General features: G+C 44.4%; 1 protein-coding gene across 1 annotated transcript in view; it reads right to left on the bottom strand.

The window, feature by feature from the left end:
- The window catches only part of HABP4 (hyaluronan binding protein 4), a 246,856-nt gene that overhangs the window by 85,752 nt on the left and 141,322 nt on the right, over positions 1–19,782 (bottom strand). The window contains exons 5-7 of the mRNA XM_069762075.1: positions 17,978–18,049; positions 16,004–16,084; positions 15,621–15,783 (exon numbers count right to left, since the gene is read on the bottom strand). Of these exons, the coding sequence (XP_069618176.1) occupies positions 15,621–15,783; positions 16,004–16,084; positions 17,978–18,049 (316 nt within the window). The remainder of the gene's footprint in view (positions 1–15,620; positions 15,784–16,003; positions 16,085–17,977; positions 18,050–19,782) is intronic.

Below are 19,782 nucleotides of genomic sequence, written 5' to 3'. Positions count from 1 at the left end.
ATTTCGGAAATACTTACGAAATTTATCTTTGCCCGCGGGAGAAGCGCTGTCGAAGCCATCCCACAGCGATTTTGCCACCTCAATCCACAAACGGCGCAACACGCCCTGGTCCGCGTGCCGGGGGTCATGGCTGTCCCACAACGGGCCTCGTTCTTGTATGGATGCCACCATCAGGTCTACGTCCAGTGGGTCATCATGGGCCCGTTGTGAAACCTAGAATAAATGGAAAATATTAATGTTTGCAAGATAAAAATTGTTCTCCCTACCTCCTCCACCACCACCTACCACCTCCACCCCCTACAACCACCCATACCCCCAATAACAAAAAAGTTAAAGAAAAAAAAGGAATAGGTTTGACATAAAAACTTACTCGCCGTCCTGCCACCACAGCTTGGTCCCGTGGTCTCTGCTCCTGCTGGCTCTGTTCCTCCTGGCTCTCCTCCTCACTTGAAGAAGTCTGTAAAAACAGTTTTTTTTTTAAAAGTTGAGTGACCCATCTACAAATGACAGCGAATAGTAAGCAACAGTAGATCATGTACTCACCGGACTCCTCAGCGGTGGGGTGGGGCTTGACTCGCTGGCCATTACTAATGCAATTCTGAAATAAAGAACAAAATAAAATTTATCCTATGCACAATACAGCGGAACATAGTAAAATATAAAAAAAAAAAAAAAAAAAAACACATTTACATTTCAACCACAAAGAACATTGCACTAATGCCAACTGAACTAACGCTGAGCAAACACTGCCACATTGATTAAAAAAAACAATGGCAGAGACAACACAATGCCAGAGTAAACAAAAGCCTAACGATAACAAAACAAATACACAACAGACCCTATGTCGTAATCCAAAAAGAGAGTTTTGTTTAAAAAAATGTTTACTACATTGATTGCGAAAAGTCAAAATAAAAGCAAAACCATACCGCCATACGTGACAATTTAAAAAAAAAAAAAAAAAAAAAAATTATAAAGAGCTTAACCCCTTCCCGACCTTTGACGCCACGTAGGCGTCATGAAAGTCGGTGCCAATCCGACCTGTGACGCCTACGTGGCGTCATGGCGGGAATGCTTCCCTGCGGGTCCGGTGACCGGGGTCATTTAAATGTCACCGTACCCGCAGGTGCAGGGGGACCTGTACTTCACCCCAGGGGGGGTGGCTTTGCCCCCCCGGGTGTACGATCGCTCCGGGTGACCTTTATTTCACCCCCTTCAGCTCTGATTGGAGCTAGCGTCCATGTGACGCTAGCTCTCCAATCAGATCTGTAGAGGCGGAGTAAAATATGTCTGTCCTCGTTCTCCAGACTCATCCCGTTGCTGGAAGCTGGAGAACGAGGACCCTGCGTTTATACTTGCCCCCGATCGCCGCCGATCGCCGCCGCTGCTGCTGCTCTGCCGCGGCTCCTGCCGCCTCTGCCGCTGCTCCTGCCGCCGCTGCCTGTGCTCCTGCCGCCGCCAGGTACTCCCCTCTCTGCCATCCACCTCTGCGCTCTGCCCCCCTGATCACCCTCCCCCCCGATCTTACCCCCTGCCCCCCTTTTCACCCCCCCCCCCCTGCTGCTGCTGCCAACTCTATCACCTCAGCTCTCCCAGCTCCTGACAGCCCCCGCCTGCCCCCTGGTGATCACCCCCTGCCCACTTGAGCACCCCCTGCCCCCCTGATCACCCCTGCCCCCCTGATCACCCCCTCCCCCCCCTTGCCCCCCTGATCACCCCCTGCCCCCCTGATCGCCCCCCTGCTGCTGCAGCAGATTTCATCTGCTCCTGCTGCATTGCCTCAGCCCCCCGTGCCTGACAGCCTCCCCCTGCCCCTCGGTGATCACCCCCTGCCCCCCTGATCACCTCCTGCCCCCCTGATCACCCCCTGCCCCCCTGATCACCCCCTGCCCCCCTGATCGCCACCCTGATCACCCCCCTGCTGCTGCTGCCGATTCCATCTGCTGCTGTCGCATCGCCTCTGCCCCCCGCGCCTGACAGCCCCCTCCTGTCCCCCGGTGATCACCCTCTGCCCCCCTGATCACCCTCTGCCCTCCTGATCACCCTCTGCCCCCCTGATCACCCCCGTCCCCCAGATCATCCCCTGCTGCTGCCGCCGATTCCATCTACTGCTGCTACTGCATCGCCTCTGCCCCCCTGCGCCTGACAGCCCCCTCCTGTCTCCAGTGATCACCCACTGCCCCCCTGATCACCCCCTGCCTCCCTGATCACCCCCCGTCCCCCTGATCACCCCCCGTCCCCCTGATCACCCCCCATCCCCCTGATCACCCCTGCTGCTGCTGATTCCATCTGCTACTGCATCGCCTCTGCCACCCCCGCTCCTGACATCCGCCTCCGCTCCAGATATCCGCCCCCGCTCCTGACATCCACCCCCGCTCCTGACATCCGCCCCCGCTCCAGACATCCGCCTCCGCTCCAGACATCCGCCCCCGCTCCAGACATCCGCCTCCGCTCCAGACATCCGCCTCCGCTCCAGACATCCGCCCCCGCTACTGACATCTGCCCCCGCTCCTGACATCCGCCCCCGCTCCTGACATCCGCCCCCGCTCCTGACATCCGCCCCCGCTCCTGACATCCGCCCCCGCTCCTGACATCCGCCTCCGCCCCTGACAGCCGCCCCCGCCCCTGACAGCCACCCCTGACATCCGCCTCAGCTCCTGACATCCGCCTCCGCTCCTGACATCCGCCTCCGCTCCTGACATCCGCCTCCGCTCCTGACATCCGCCTCCGCTCCTGGCAGCCGCCCCCGCTCCTGGCAGCCGCCCCCGCTCCTGGCAGCCGCCCCCGCTCCTGGCAGCCGCCCCCGCTCCTGGCAGCCGCCCCCGCGCCTGGCAGCCGCCCCCGCGCCTGGCAGCCCCCTCCTGCAGTAGAAAGTTTCACCAAACACTCGCACATACACACACGCACACTATAATAAAGTTTAGCTTTTTACACACACCACACACACACAATGTCCCGCTCATCCCAGTCATCCCAGTCACAAAGGCTGTACACAGCTGAGGAGGCATATTCCTTTCTTGCCTCCGAAGCTGATAGTGAGGGAGAGGACCCCACTTTTCTGTATTCCTCCCACTCTTCCTCCTCTAGTGACACCGACTCGCCACCCCCAAGATGTCGCAGGTCGAGAAATCGTCCGGAGCCCAGGGGAGGAGAGCCGGAGCCCAGGGGAGGAGAGTCGGAGCCAAGTGTAAGTGACCCCCAACCTAGTGCTAGTGACGCCCAACCTAGCACTAGTGCCCCCGTCTGGACCCCTGTCCCTGAAAATTTTGCTCCACGGATTCCTGATTTCATTCCCCAATCAGGAATCCAATTTGAGACTGCCAACCTCCGGGAAATAGACTTTTTCAAAGTCTTTTTCTCGGAGTCAATCGTCAGTCTCATGGTGGAGCAAACAAATTTGTACGCCCTGCAATTTTTTGCCGAAAACCCAAGTTCATCATTTACTACTTGGAGTCCCGTTGACTCTGTAGAAATGATGAAATATTGGGGACTGGTCCTTCACATGGGAATTGTGAAGAAACCAGAAATTCGCCAATACTGGAGTACTGATATTTTATATCAAACTCCATTATATGGCATGGTTATGATACGCAAACGTTTTGAGGCGATTCATAAATTTCTCCACTTTAGGGACAACACGGACATCCTTCCTCGCGATGACCCGAATTTTGATAGACTGTTCAAAATTCGGCCGGTCATCGAACACTTCAGTTTGCTGAAGTGTACATTCCCCAAAGGGAAATTTGTGTGGATGAATCCCTCATCCACTTCAAAGGGAGGCTTCAGTTCCGTCAGTACCTGCCCAGCAAAAGGGCAAGGTACGGGATAAAACTCTATAAGATCTGCGAGAGTACCTCAGGGTACACTCAGCTTTAGAGTTTATCAAGGAAAGGACAGCAGTATCCAGCCCCCAGATTGTCCACCTGCTCTGGGGGTGAGTGGGAAAATAGTGTGGGATTTGGTCCACCCACTGCTTGATAAAGGTTACCATCTGTACGTTGATAACTTTTATACAAGCATCCCACTCTTTCAATCCCTCTCTGCCAGAGCTACCGTCGCTTGCGGTACCGTGCGCAGAAACAAGAGGGGTCTCCCTTTGTCACTAATTGAGCAGGTTCTCCCAAAGGGTGAGAGCCGGGCCCAATGTAGAGGCAACATGCTTGCGGTCAAGTTCAAAGACAAAAGGGACGTCTTTTTCTTGACCACAATCCATGGTCCCGGCACCACGGCCAGCACTGTTCGAGGTTCCCCAGCACAGGTCCACAAACCGGACTGTGCCCTGGGGTACAACAAACACATGGGGGGAGTTGATCTCTCTGATCAAGTCCTCCAGCCCTATAGTGCCATGCGGAAGACGAAGGTGTGGTATAAAAAACTGGCTGTGCACATCGTGCAAATGGCACTGTATAACGCATACGTGCTATCACGATGTGCAGGCCAGACCAACAACACCTTCCTTCAGTTCCAGGAGGCGGTGATAAAGGCCCTAATGTTTGGAGGCGAGGAAGGAGCGGGCCCCAGCACCCCTGGAACTCAAGTCTCCCGTATGGTACCAGGGCAACATTTTCCTTGTGAGGGGAGAGCAAAAAAAAGGTGCCGGGTGTGCTATAAAAGGGGGATTCGAAGGGAAACTCGTTTCCAATGTGAAACGTGTCCCGACAAACCTGGACTGTGTTTGAATGAATGCTTCAGAATTCATCACGCGTCCGTGGACTAAACACATCCTGACATTCCCCTACAGAACTCACCCACACCAGGCTGATATACACAACACCACACACACACACACCAACCTGACGTACTCTACACCACACACTCCAACCTGATGTAGTGTGTCAGGTTGGTGTGTATGGAGTAGTGTACGTCAGATTGGTGTGTGGTGTGGTATAGTGTACGTCAGGTTGGTGTGTGTGTGTATGATGTACACTACACCACACACACCAACCTGACGTACACTACACCACACCCCAACCTGACGTACACTACACCACACACTCCAACCTGACGTAGTGTGTCAGGTTGGTGTGTATGGCGTAGTGTACATGAGGTTGGTGTGTGGTGTGGTATAGTGTACGTCAGGTTGGTGTGTGTGTATATGGTGTACACTACTCCACACACCCCAACCTGACGTACACTACACCACACCCCAACCTGACGTACACTACACCACACACTCCAACCTGACGTAGTGTGTCAGGTTGGTGTGTATGGCGTAGTGTACATGAGGTTGGTGTGTGGTGTGGTATAGTGTACGTCAGGTTGGTGTGTGTGTATATGGTGTACACTACTCCACACACCCCAACCTGACGTACACTACACCACACCCCAACCTGACGTACACTACACCACACACTCCAACCTGACGTAGTGTCAGGTTGGTGTGTATGGCGTAGTGTACGTCAGGTTGGTGTGCGGTGTATAGTTTACGTCAGATTGGTGTGTGTGTGTATGGTGTACACTACACCACACACACCAAACTGACAAACTACACCACACCACACACTCCAACCTGACGTAGTGTCAGGTTGGTGTGTATGGCGTAGTGTACGTCAGGTTGGTGTGTGGTGTATAGTGTACGTCGGATTGGTGTGTGTGTATGGTGTACACTACACCACACACACCAACCTGACAAACTACACCACACCCCAACCTGACGTACACTACACCACACACTCCAACCTGACGTAGTGTGTATGGAGTAGTGTACGTCAGATTGTTGTGTGGTGTGGTATAGTGTACGTCAGGTTGGTGTGTGTGTATGATGTACACTACACCACACACACCAACCTGACGTACACTACACCACACCCCAACCTGACGTACACTACACCACACACTCCAACCTGACGTAGTGTGTCAGGTTGGTGTGTATGGCGTTGTGTACGTCAGGTTGGTGTGTAGTTTGGTATAGAGTACGTCAGGTTGGTGTGTGTGTGTGGTGAATACTACACCACACACAACAACCTGACATACACTACGTACCTTCCATACGCAACATGGTGTCCGCTAATGAATGGAGCTAATTTTCCATTCAAAAAGTGAAATGGCGCTCCTTCCCTTCCGAGCCTTGCCGTGCACCCAAACAGTGGTTTACCCCCACATGTGAGATATCAGTGTACTCAGGAGAAATTGCCCAACAAATTTTAGCATCCATTTTAGCCTGATGCCCATGTGAAAATGGAAAAAAATTGAGGCTAAAATAAAATTTTTGTGAAAAAAAAAGTACTTTTTCATACTTATGGATCAATTTGTGAAGCACCTGGGGGTTCAAAGTGCTCAATATGCATCTAGATAAGTTCCTTGGGTGGTCTAGTTTCCAAAATGGGGTCACATGTGGGGGAGCTCCAATGTTTAGGCACATAGGGGCTCTCCAAACGCGACATGGTGTCCGCTAAAGATTGGAGCTAATTTTTCATTCAAAAAGTCAAATGGCGCTCCTTCCCTTCCGAGCCTTGCCGTGCGCCCAAACAGTGGTTTACCCCCACATGTGAGATATCAGTGCACTCAGGAGAAATTGCCCAACAAATTTTAGCATCCATTTTAGCCTGATGCCCATGTGAAAATGGAAAAAATTGAGGCTAAAATAAAATTTTTGTGAAAAAAAAGTACTTTTTCATATTTATGGATCAATTTGTGAAGCACCTGGGGGTTCAAAGTGCTCAATATGCATCTAGATAAGTTCCTTGGGTGGTCTAGTTTCCAAAATGGGGTCACATGTGGGGGAGCTCCAATGTTTAGGCACACAGGGGCTCTCCAAATGCGACATGGTGTCCGCTAAAGATGGGAGCTAGTTTTTCATTCAAAAAATCAAATGGCGCTCCTTCCCTTCTGAGCCCTGCCGTGCGCCCAAACAGTGGTTCCCCCCCACATATGAGGTTTCAGCGTACTCAGGACAAATTGGACAACAACTTTTGGGGTTGAGTTTCTCCTTTTAACCTTGGGAAAATAAAAAAAATGTTGCTAAAAGATCATTTTTGTGACTAAAAAGTTAAATGTTCATTTTTTCCTTCCATGTTGCTTCTGCTGCTGTGAAACACCTGAAGGGTTAATAAACTACTTGAATGTGGTTTTGAGTACCTTGAGGGGTGCAGTTTTTAGAATGGTGTCACTTTTGGGTATTTTCTCTCATATAGACCCCTCAAAGTGACTTCAAATGTGAGGTGGTCCCTAAAAAAAATGGTGTTGTAAATTTTGTTGTAAAAATGAGAAATCGTTGGTCAAATTTTAACCCTTATAACTTCCTAGCAAAAAAAAATTTTGGTTTCAAAATTGTGCTGATGTAAAGTAGACATGTGGGAAATGTTATTTATTAACTATTTTGTGTCACATATCTTTCTGGTTTTACAGAATAAAAATTAAAAATTTGAAAATTGCGAAATTTTCAAAATTTTCGCCAAAATTCCGATTTTTTTAGAAATAAACGCAAAAATTATCGGCCTAAATTTACCACTAACATGAAGCCCAATATGTCACGAAAAAACAATCTCAGAACCGCTAGGATCCGTTGAAGCGTTCCTGAGTTATTACCTCATAAAGGGACACTGGTCAGAATTGCAAAAAACGGCAAGGTCTTTAAGGTCAAAATAGCCTGGGTCATGAAGGGGTTAAATACCAAACTGATTAAAAAAAAGCAAACATTTATATTTAAAAAAAAATAAATAAAAAAATAAATAAATAAAAATTTGGAACAGTATGCACGGAGCAACCCAAAAAACACAATAGATTTTTGCAAGGAAAAAATTAACAACCCCCAAAAATTAAGGACAGAAACGGCAATCCTGGATACACCACCATACTTTACAATAAAACTGACAGGGCCGGAGACAATAAAAGGCCATACAACGCCATACATCACAGCCAGAAACATACAACAATGTCTTTACACAACCACAGTGCAGAACATAATACACAACTTGCAATAAAAATTATTACATTTAAAAAAAAGGCCGCAGAATCATTCTATACTACCATACTTTACAATCAAACCAACATGGCCGGAGACAATTAAACGCCATCATATAACGCAAGAATAAAACATCACAACTGAATACAAAAAACACCACCAAACCAATAAATGGAAAAGAAAAATCTATCCTGGAAAGAACAATAATCAAGGCCGGAGACAATGAAACGCCATCCTATACAACGCCATACATCACAACCAGACTAAAAATACAACAATATCTTTAAACAACCACAGTGCAGAATATAATACACAACTTGCAAAAACAATTTAAAAATAAAAAGCATGTAGAAAATGCACAGAATCATTCTATACTTACATCTCTGGACAGCAGATGAAGAAGTCTGGTCTGGTGTGTTGCCTATAGATGCTGCAGCAGAAGTGACAAACAATCCAAACATTTTCTTTATATATGGGAGATGTTTTTATCACTGTCTTCACTGTCTAGACACTGTCTAGACACTTTTTTGTTTAATTTTATTTAACAACGCATGCGTCGCACAATGCACGCACGACGCAAGCACTTGCGTCTCGTGCGTTGTCAATTGGTTTCAATGGGAGATTGTAACGCAATGACGACGCACGAGCGACGCAAGTGCGACGCATGCGTTTTTTAGACGCTACAAAAATGCAACATGTAGCGTCTCCGACGCCACCCAGGTGCGGTGAAACGACGCATGCATCGTGCGTTTTTACAAAAACGCACGACAACGCAACGCATGCGTCCCCAATGATAAAGATAGGGGCGCATGACGCATGCGTTGTTGTGCGTCGACGACGCAGCGTCTCATGACGCTAATGTGAACGTAACCTTATAAGCATGCATCACACTGATGTCTTTCTTTGTACAGCATAATTGGCACCTGTTTATATATACTATGACTTATGTTGGGTCGTATTTTCCAGGTTTTCACTCAGTCACATTAACTTGCTGTATAGACCTACTCCAATGCTTCTATCAAATACCCTGGAAGTTGTTTCTAATTATCTCTAATTTTCTAATAGCCGAGAGAATGTATCCTTCACTAATTTATATCCACTTCTCACAATCAGTACATAGACATATGTACAGTGTTCATATTGGTACCGCAACAATTACCTCCTTGATTATCTCCTTAATAGCACGGATTGGACCTCCACTGGAACTACCATATTTCACGGAGCACATATGGATAGAATTTCCTTTGGTCATTCGTTCACTTTCTCCTTTAATCAGTTGGAACAGATTATCACCAATGCTAAATGACGGGTTTATAACTTTCTATATTATGCATCATGTGACATTACTTGTTTCCTAATTTTCATTATTTTGTGTACATTTTAGTTCATGTTAAAGAATGTTCTGATGAAGGTCCTGTGATGGACGAAAATGTTCATAATTTTGGTCTGGATGCATAAATAAAAGGAAGCTCTAATTTCTCTACATACTGAGTGCCAAGTTTTTTCACTATACCATTTTAAAAACTGCACCCTCAGTGCTCAAAACCACACTCGAAGATTATTAACACTTCAGGTGCTTCACAGGAATTAACCTCTTCACCCCCGGAGCTTTTTCCGCTTTTTCATTTTCGTTTTTTGCTCCCCTCCTTCCCAGAGCCATAACTTTTTTATTTTTCGGTCAATATGGCCATGTGAGGGCTTATTTTTTGTGGGACGAGATGTACTTTTGAACGATACCATTGGTTTTACCATGCCATGTAACAGAAAACGGGAAAAAAATTCCAAGTGTGATGAAATTGCAAAAAAAAGTGCAGTCCCACACTTGTTTTTTGTTTGGCTTTTTTGCTAGGTTCACCAAATGATAAAACGGACCTGCCATTATGATTCTCCAGGTCATTACGAGTTCATAGACACCTAACATGTCTAGGTTATTTTTTATCTAAGTGGTGAAAAAAATTTCCAAAGTTTGCTAAAAAAAAAAAAAAGAAAAAAAAAAATTGTGCGATTTTCCGATACCCGTAGCGTCTCCAATTTTCGTGATCTGGGGTCAGGTGAGGGCTTATTTTTTGCGTGCCGAGCTGGCGTTTTTAATTATACCATTTTGGTGTAGATACGTTCTTTTGATCGCCCCGTTATTGCATTTTGATGCAATGTTGCGGCGACCAAAAAAACGTAATTTTGGCATTTTGATTTTTTTTCTTGCTACGCCATTTAGCGGTCAGATTAATCCTTTGTTTTTATTGATAGATCGGGCGATTCTGAACGCGGCGATACCAAATATGTGTATGTTTGATTTTCTTTTAATTGTTTTATTTTGATTGGGGCGAAAGGGGGGTGATTTGAACTTTTAAATATTTTTTTATATTTTTAAATCACTTTTTTTTAAATTTTGGCATGATTCAATAGCCTCCATAGGAGGCTAGAAGCATGCACTACTCGACCGCCTCTGCTACATAGAGGTGAAGTACAGATCACCTCTATGTAGCAGAAATGCAGGGTTGATTTGAACGCCGACAACAGGGTGGCTCTCAAAGCAATCGGCCATCAACAACCATCGAGGTCTCAAGGAGACCTCTAGTTGTTATGGCAATGCACTGCTGACCCCCGATCATGTGACGGGGGTCAGCAGTGTGAGCAGTTCCGGCCGGGAGCGCTAGTTAAATGCTGTCAGCGCTTGACGGCGGCATTTAACTAGTTAATGGGCGCGGGCGGATCGCGATTCCGCTCGCGCTCATTGCGCGCACATGTCAGCTGTACAAATCAGCTGACATGTTGTGGCTTTGAGGTGGGCTCACCGCCGGAGCCCACCTCAAAGCAGGGGATCTGCCAGCTGACGTACTATTCCGTCAGCTGGCAGAAAGGGGTTAAACACCTCAAAAATGTTGATTTAGCCCCAAATTTTGTATTTTCACAAGAGTAGCAGAAGAAAACGGCCATAAAATTTGTTGTGCAATTTCTACGGAGTTCACCGATACCCAGGGATGGCTCCAGATTTTCGTGGGCCCCGGGCAAAAGACGGAGTGGGCCCTTTAACACATACCACGATTCATGATGCACAGATACAGCAGAGAAATATAGGTATAGTACATTGCCAAAGATTTCACTTTTTTACCATTTCATGAGTGATATCTATTGTAAATTCTACCACAGCCAATAAACCGGACAGTCTAGTCCTCCACACAGTATTATGGGCACCACATCCATACAGGATAATGAGCCCCATATATTGCTCCATACAGTATTACGGGAGCCACAGTGCTCCATTAAGAATAATGGGCCCCACATATTGCTCCATAGATACACATATACATTTTTGCACAGTATGTATTGTGAAGTTGTGTGTATATACCGTAATTGATTCTAGCATATACTGTGGATCTGTGTATACTACTCCTGTCCTGTATACATAGTGCAACTCTCAGGTGTGTGTGTGTGTGTGTGTGTGTGTGTGTGTGTGTGTGTGTGTGTGTGTGTGTGTGTGTGTGTGTGTGTGTGTGTGTGTGTGTGTGTGTGTGTTTTATGAACAGTACTGACCAAAAGTTCGGACACACCTCATTTAAAGATTTTTCTTTATTTTCTTGACTATGACATTTGTACATTCACACTGAAGGCATCAAAACTTTGAATTAACATGTGGAATTATATACTTTTCTTGCCTTATAAATGGGGTTGGGACCATCAGTTGTGTTGTGCAAAAGTCTGGTGGATACACAGCTGATAGTCCTTCTGAATAGACTGTTAGTTTTTTTTTGTTTTTTTTTCTTGCCATAATACAAATTCTAAGTAAAGAAAAATGAGTGGCCATCATTACTTTAAGAAATGAAGGTCAGTCCGAAAAATTGGGAAAACTTTGAAAGTGTCCTCAAGTGCAGTGGCAAAAACCATCAAGCGCTACAAAGAAACTGGCTCACATGAGGACCGCCCCAGGAAAGGAAGACCAAGAGTCACCTCTGCTTCTGAGGATAAGTTTATACGAGTCACCAGCCTCAGAAATCGCAGGTTAACAGCAGCTCAGATTAGAGACCAGGCCAATGTCACACAGAGTTCTAGCAGCAGACACATCTCTACAACAACTGTTAAGAGGAGACTTTGTGCAGCAGGCATTCATGGTAAAATAGCTGCTAGGAAACCACTGCTAAGGACATGCAACAAGCAGAAGAGACTTGTTTGGGATAAAGAACACAATGAATTGACATTAGACCAGTGGAAATCTGTCCTTTGGTCTGATGAGACCAAATTTGAGATCTTTGGTTCCAACCATTGTGTCTTTGTGTGACGCAGAAAAGGTGAACGGATGGAATCTAGATGCCTGGTTCCCACCGTGAAGCAAGGAGGAGGAGGTGTGATGTTGTGGGGGTGCTTTACTGGTGAGACACTGTTGGGGATTTATTCATTGAAGGCATACTGAACCAGCATGGCTGTAACACTTCTCCCGTCCTGTATACAGTGCCTTGCGAAACTATTCTGCTCTCTGGAATTTTTCAACCTTTTCCCACATATGCTTTACAACAAAGATACCAAATGTAAATTTTGGGTGAAGAATCAACAAGTGGAACACAATTGTGTAGTTGAACGAAATGTATTGGTTATTTTACATTTTTTGGGGAAATTCCAAAACTGAAAAGTGGGGCGTGCAATATTATTAGGCCTTTTTAACTTAGTACTTTGTTGCGCCACATTTTGCTGCGAAAACAGCTGCAAGTCACTTGGGGTATGTCTATCAGTTTTGTACATCAAGAGATTGAAATTCTTGCCCATTCTTCCTTGGCAAACAGCTTGAGCTCTGTGAGGTTTGATGGAGATCGTTTGTGAACAGCAGTTTTCAGCTCTTTCCACAGATTCTCAATTGGATTGAGGTCTGTACTTTGACTTGGCCATTCTAACACCTGGATACATTTATTTGTGAACCATTCCATTGTAGATTTTGCTTTATATTTGGGATCATTGTCTTGTTGGAAGACAAATCTCCGTTCCGGTCTCAGGTCTTTTGCAGACTCCAACAGGTTTTCTCCAAGAATGGTCCTGTAATTGGCTCCATCGATCTTCCCATCAATTTTAACCATCTTCATTGCCCCTGCTGAAGAAAAGCAGGCCCAAACCATGATGCTGCCACCACCATTTTTGACAGTGGGGATGGTATGTTCAGGGTGATGAGCTGTGTTGCCTTTACGCCAAACATACCGTTTGGCATTGTTGCCAAAAAGTTCGATTTTGGTTTCATCGGACCAGAGCACCTTCTTCCATATGTATGGTGTGTCTCCCAGGTGGCTTGTCGCAAACTAAGTGACACTTTTTATGGATATCTTTGAGAAATGGCTTTCTTCTTGCCACTCTTCAATAAAGGCCTGGTTTGTGCAGTGTACGACTGATTGTTGTCCTATGGACAGACTGTCCCACCTCAGCTTTAAATCTCTGCAGTTTATCCAGAGTGATCATGGGCCTCTTGGCTGCATCTCTGATCAGTCTTCTCCTTGTTTGAGATGAAAGTTTAGAGGGACGGCCGGGTCTTGGTAGATTTCCAGTGGTATGATACTACCATTTCAATATGATCGCTTGCACAGTGCTCCTTGGGATGTTTAAAGTTTTGGAAATCATTTTGTATCCAAATCCGGCTTTAAACTTCTCCACAACAGTATAACGGACCTGCCTGTTGTGTTACCTTCTCTTCATGATGCTCTCTGTGCTTCAAACAGAACCCTGAGACTATCACAGAGCAGGTGCATTTATATGGAGACTTGATTACACACAGGTGGATTATATTTATCATCATTAGGCATTTAGGACAACATTGGATCATTCTAATAAACACACACCTGAATAAAATTTGGTTATTTTACACACACCATACATGAAAAAACATCCTGCTAGTCCCAAACACTATTCAGCCAAGGAGGCACACACCTTTCTTGCCTCTAACACTGATAGTTAGGGAGAAGATGCTACCTTCATTTTTCCTACTCCTCCTCAAGTGATAAACCACCACGCAGACACTCCAGGACAGCAAATGAGATAGCGCTCACTTTTAGTGACACCTATGGACTCTGCCCTCCTGAATGAGCCACAGATTCCAGATTTTGTGGCCCAAAAAAGAATTTGATTTGACACCACCGACCCCACAGAAATCGACTTTTTCAAAGAATTTGTCTGAGGATTTTGTTAACTTCATGTTGGCAAACACAAATTTATACACCCAATAATTTTTGGCCCAGAATCTCACTTTGTCATTTTCCAACTGGACTCCCATAGACACAGAAATTATGAGGTTTTGGGTAGAATTGAGCAAATTTGTTCGGATTCGGTCGCCGAATCTGAATTTGCCATATTGGCACCCTATTCGTGCCAAATTTATGTTTGATGATCGATTCTGAACATATTTGGACATTTCTACTCCCATTGACTAATGACGTTCGTCTGTGTTCGATGAATATTGCAAAAATAATATTCACTGCGGATCATATTCAGACCCAAAACCGAACAAATTCGCACAACACTAGTTTTTGGGCTTGTCCTTCACATGGGGTTAGTGAAGAAGCCAGAACTTCGACAATATTGGAGTGTTGAGGTTATATATAACACTCCACTGTTCCACATGGCTATGACCCATCAACGCTTTGAGGCCATCCACAAATTGATGCATTACAACGATAATGTACAGTGTCATCCCTGAGATGACCCCAATTTTGACAGAATTTTCAAAATTTGGCCCGTCATTAATCACTTCATCAACAAGTTTGCTGATGTGTACTTTACCCAAAGGGACATCTGCATAGATGAGTCCCTAATACATTTCAAGGAAAGGCTTAAATTCTGACAATACCTGCCCAGTAAGAGGGCCATGTGCGGAATTAAACTAAACAAGCTGCAGAGAGTACCTCAGGGTACACCCAGATTTAGGGTTCATGAAGAGAAGAATACCCAGATTCAACCACCTGAATGCCTCCCTGTCCTGGAAAGGAGTGGGAAATTTGCGTGAGATTTGGGGCACCCACTGCTGGATCAAGGTTATCATCTCTACGTAATTTTTGTATAGCATCCCACTCTTCAAATCCCTCTGCCTGAGCTACCGCATTCTCTACTGTGCACAAAAACCAGTGAGGACTCCCTAGATCACCAATTAGGCAGCTGCTCAGAAAGGCTGAGAGCATGTAGCGACAACATGCTGGTGGTCAAGGACAAGAAAGATGCCCTTTACTTGACCACCATACATGTTGATAACAGCACACTCCACTGTATGAGGTACCTCTACACAGATCCACAAACCAGACTGTGTCCTTAGGTACAATAAAAACACTGTTCAAGTCTTCCAGCCCTACAGTGCCCTGCAGAAAGCTAAGGTGAGGTACAAAAAGCTGGACGTGCACATCGTACAGATGGCATTGTATAATGCTATCATGCTATCACATGTTTAACCATTTTGTGTGACATAATTCAGTGGTTTAAAAGGCATAATAAAAAAAAAGCCAAATTTTACCACTACCATGAAGTACAATATGTCACGAAAAAAAAAAAAACAGTCTCGGAATCATTGAGATCCGTTGAAGCGTTCCATAGTTATTACCTCATAAAGACATGGTCATGAAGGTAAAAACAGGCTGGCAAAACCAGTAACTAAGTCAGGGTAGTAGACAACTTCTTTAAACTAAGAAATTGTCAGACTATAGACTACCAGCATACATACAAATTATATTGCCAAGTATGACACTACAGGCATCAAACTTACATTTTTGAACTTTGACTTGTGGATAACAATAGCTTTTGCAGGCACTTTCAATTCTGGTTTGCGTAGATTTAATTCAACTTTTGGTCTGCTTTGGTCCAAAATAGACTTCCATTCATCCAGTGACATTTCTTTAACATATTCTTCATAATTCTCATTTGCCCCTCTAGCCAAAGGGCCAAAAAATAAAACACAAAAAACACACAACTTAGCAGAATGAAGGTGTTTTAGTACTTACTAAAGATTATTTGGGGCCTCAGGGTAAGACCCTAGTAAGGACACACGGAGGCCAATTTCTGCAATTGGTCATCAAGGTTTTTACCCAAATTGTCCCTTTAAGTGACATAGCATAATGAACACACATCAATAAATGAACATGACCTTACTTGAAGTCTCTGTCATCTTCTATTACGTCACAAGTTGCATCAACAGGTTCTGTGGCTTCTACAGGTACTGGCTCTACATCACTAGAAAACAATTCTGCTTATGATCATTGGCATTACTGGCATCAGAAACAAGAAAACAATTCAGTCCCATTCCTACATGATGGTTAATACATATTTTTTTCAATCTTTACAAACCCCACCATGATGTTAATGGTGTAGAAAGGTCTGTGCAGCTATAGTGATGTTACAAATCCAGTTGGATTGCTGATATAGATATATATATATATAATACAGGAATATTCTTCATGTCAAATCATGTGGGAGGCATGCGATTGGCTGTATGTTACTTTGGAACCAAAGTCCTTAAGAACTATCTTCAGTGTACAAACAAGGAGTCCTGGAAGTGATTATATGACCCTCAGAGTCCTGATCTCAACATTATTGAGTCGGTCAGAGATTATATAAAAAAAGAATGATATGTGAAAGTTTACCTTCACAGAAGATCTCTGGTTTCTTCTCCAAGATGTTTGGAAGGACTTACCTGCTGAGCTTAAAAAGGAAAAAACCCTGCAAGTGTGTCTAGAAGAATTGATGCCCTGTCGTAATTTTGAAGGCAATACCAGATATTGTTTCGATTTTGATTTCTCTTTTGTTTACTTATTTTGCATTTTGTTAACCGATAGCATTTTGTCCACACCTGCCTAGAACGTCTACAAAGTAAGAACTGTTAATAGTTTATTTGGAAGTACTCGATGTCTGAAATGAAACTTGTGATTTTAAGTTCCATAAATAAATTATAGTTCAGTAACGCACACTATTTCCCAGCACGCTATTCCACTGAACTCAGTACATGGACACTGATAACACTGCGGTTCATCCCTATTAGCAAGAAGTAATAGTGGGTGTAGACCTTGCTCAATCTAGGGAATCTTTATTTTTAGTGAAATATACAATTTGCAGTGGTAGCTTTGGTATAATCTTTGGCCACCAAAAGTTAACAACAAATACCATCATCCACCATTATCAAAATTACAGTAACCAGTCCAAGGGCTGGATGGGTGAGTCCTACCCATTACTGGGTACAATTTAACCTATAGATGTACAATGCCAGAGTGGTTATTGCCTTCCTAAGTATATTAAAAGGTGAACACTAGTATCTAGTGTTAGATTGAACAGGAATTGCCATGAGCTGTCAGAGGATCGGAGATCTAAGCAGCCTAGCACTCATCAATGCAAGTAAGCACCTTTTAAAAGGTAACCATAGTTTTACATTTTTATTTAAATCAATAGTACACAAGAAAATAAGAAACTTTAATATATATTAAAGAAATCTGCTTTCTCATCCTGGATGGATATTTAATTCTCAATTTATGGGTAAAATATGTTTTTAGTGAAGACCACATTGTACTTTACGGTCTAAGTAAAATCGGAGTAGGGAGGAACTGACTCTAGCCCCTCTGTCCAACCTCCTCTCCATTACATAGAGTCTTATCAGTAGAAAGGGCCATTTCTTATCTCATAATGTGAAAATCTGTCTTCAACAAATACTGATTTTACTTGTGAACTGAGAATTTTGAGAATTAATGATCAGTCCAGGCAGAGAAAGAAGCACATTTCTCTGATGAGATAGATTACAAAGTTGATTATTTTCACTTGTACTTTTGATTTATGAAATAAAAAAAACAAGGGTTACTCTTTAATGCTTCTAAGGAGCATTACTGTCAAGATTTCAGAAGACAAAATTGGGATTTCCAACCATGGGTTTAAATGCTTTCTGTAAGTGGAGTTGACAGGAAAACCATAAGAAAACTAAGATGCAACAGAAATCCTACCAATTAATATACAATCATTATGTAAAAAAAAACTACGGTACTTTCTTTTTAATGTATTGTTTTTCTTTCAATACAGTCTTATATTAGCGGTTCTATAGTAAAGTGTGTCCTATGGCTTCAATTTGGCTGTATTATTCTGTACCTGAAAGCATCTTGAAATGAGCCCCAGTTGTGTGGTCCACCACCGCCCCTCTTGTCTTCTGCTCTTATCCTACTAAGGACAAAGAATATTGGTTTTACATAGATCGTACATGCACTCATCAAGAAATACAAGGATTACATTATGATCAGCATTGAGAACCAGTACATTTATCTGAAAATAAAATCAATGTTCGTGCAAAAAATTGAAAAATTGGAAGCTCATACTCGTCAGCCAACGTGAGCAAGCAGAGCTGCATTTTAAAAGCATGGCTGAACAAGTGTTCCTGTTCCTGTTCCTGCTGAACAAGTGCGGCTGTTTTAAAGTGACATCTCTAAAAGGAATCCATCAGAAGGTGATTGCTCTAATTTTAGAGCAGCATGAAATAGGGGCTGAGAGCGGGATTAGAAAGGTCACTTTAAAAACACTAATTTTATAGAAATAGCAACAAATAGCCTATTCACAGAAGGTTATCACTACACGATTAAGTGTTATGCGTCTCCTGGTCAACTGCTGTGTGTAACCCCACACCCGCCAGTGATCGTACACCGACAAAAAGCTGGTAATCAGTAGTGTAGGTGGGGTACTACAAAGCTCAGCATTCTGAGCACTACTAGATATGCAGCAGAGAAAACCAGGAATGTATCAAAACTGCAGCAAGTAACACTTCGCTGGATTCAGGCTCAAAGCCCCTACATTGTGCTCCTCCCAGATTACATCATAAACATCTGCTGACAGATTTTGACAGAAATCAAACCCAGCAGCTCTTGTGCACCATCTCTTCCCTCTGCGCTATTCAGCTCACAGGACAGTTCCTTGCAAAACAAGATACCTGTACTGTTCCTGATTGTCTCCACGAGTTCCTGACTGAACATGCTACTTTAACCTGGCATTGCACTTCTTTGAGAGATTGAGCTACCAGCCTTTAAATTAGCTACATTCCACCTGCTGCTTATCCTCAAGATCCTACTGCTGCTCCGTGTACTGACCTCTGGCTAAATCCTGACGACGCTACCTGCTGGTGCTGCCCGTAGTGCTTGCAATATCATTTAGCCAACTCAGGTCAATTCATAACAGAATAATCTCACACACAAAATGGAGTCTGTTGCAGCCCAACTGAGGCAACACGTTGCTGAACTTAGAAAATGTTTATTGCTATGTGGCACCAAAATTTAAGTTGCAAACTGGTGTTGGGTCAGCAAAAGGACATTAATGAGTTAAAGAGGCAACGTCTGGACTTGCCCAGTATCAAAGGCACTTAGGCTTCTGCCCACAAAGGTAGTGGGTTCGTTATTATCGTGGATTCCTTGACGTCCAAACGCACCCTTCTCCGTTTACAAGTGACAGGACAAGGGTACTTTTCATCATTAACCTCCTGACTGATAAGGCTCTCACATGGCCTTCACCTTATGTGGAAAAGAATTCGGACCTCCTTAACGACTTAGTTGCTTTCGTCACAGCTATGAATCAAGTGTTTAGTGACCCGAATCGTTGTGCTACAGCTGAAACCAAGTTGCATAGCCTATATCAATGGTGGTGCTTTGAAGCTCAATATTATTATTATACATTTTTATAGCGCCATTTATTCCATGGCGCTTTACATGTGAATACGGGGCAAATATAGACAAATACATTAAACATGAGCAGATAACAAGGCACACGAGTACATAAGGAGGGAGGACCCTGCCCGCGAGGGCTCACAGTCTGCAGGGGGTGGAGGAGGAGGAGGAGGAGGACGGGGGGAGGAGGACGGGGAGGAGGAGGAGGACGGGGAAGAGGAGGACGGGGAGGAGGAGGAGAAGGACGAG

This window comes from Ranitomeya imitator, chromosome 1 (assembly GCF_032444005.1).
Source record: "Ranitomeya imitator isolate aRanImi1 chromosome 1, aRanImi1.pri, whole genome shotgun sequence".
NCBI lineage: Eukaryota > Metazoa > Chordata > Amphibia > Anura > Dendrobatidae > Ranitomeya > Ranitomeya imitator.
The sequence above is the reverse complement of the archived record's forward strand: the minus strand, read 5'-3'. Positions and strand labels throughout refer to the sequence as shown.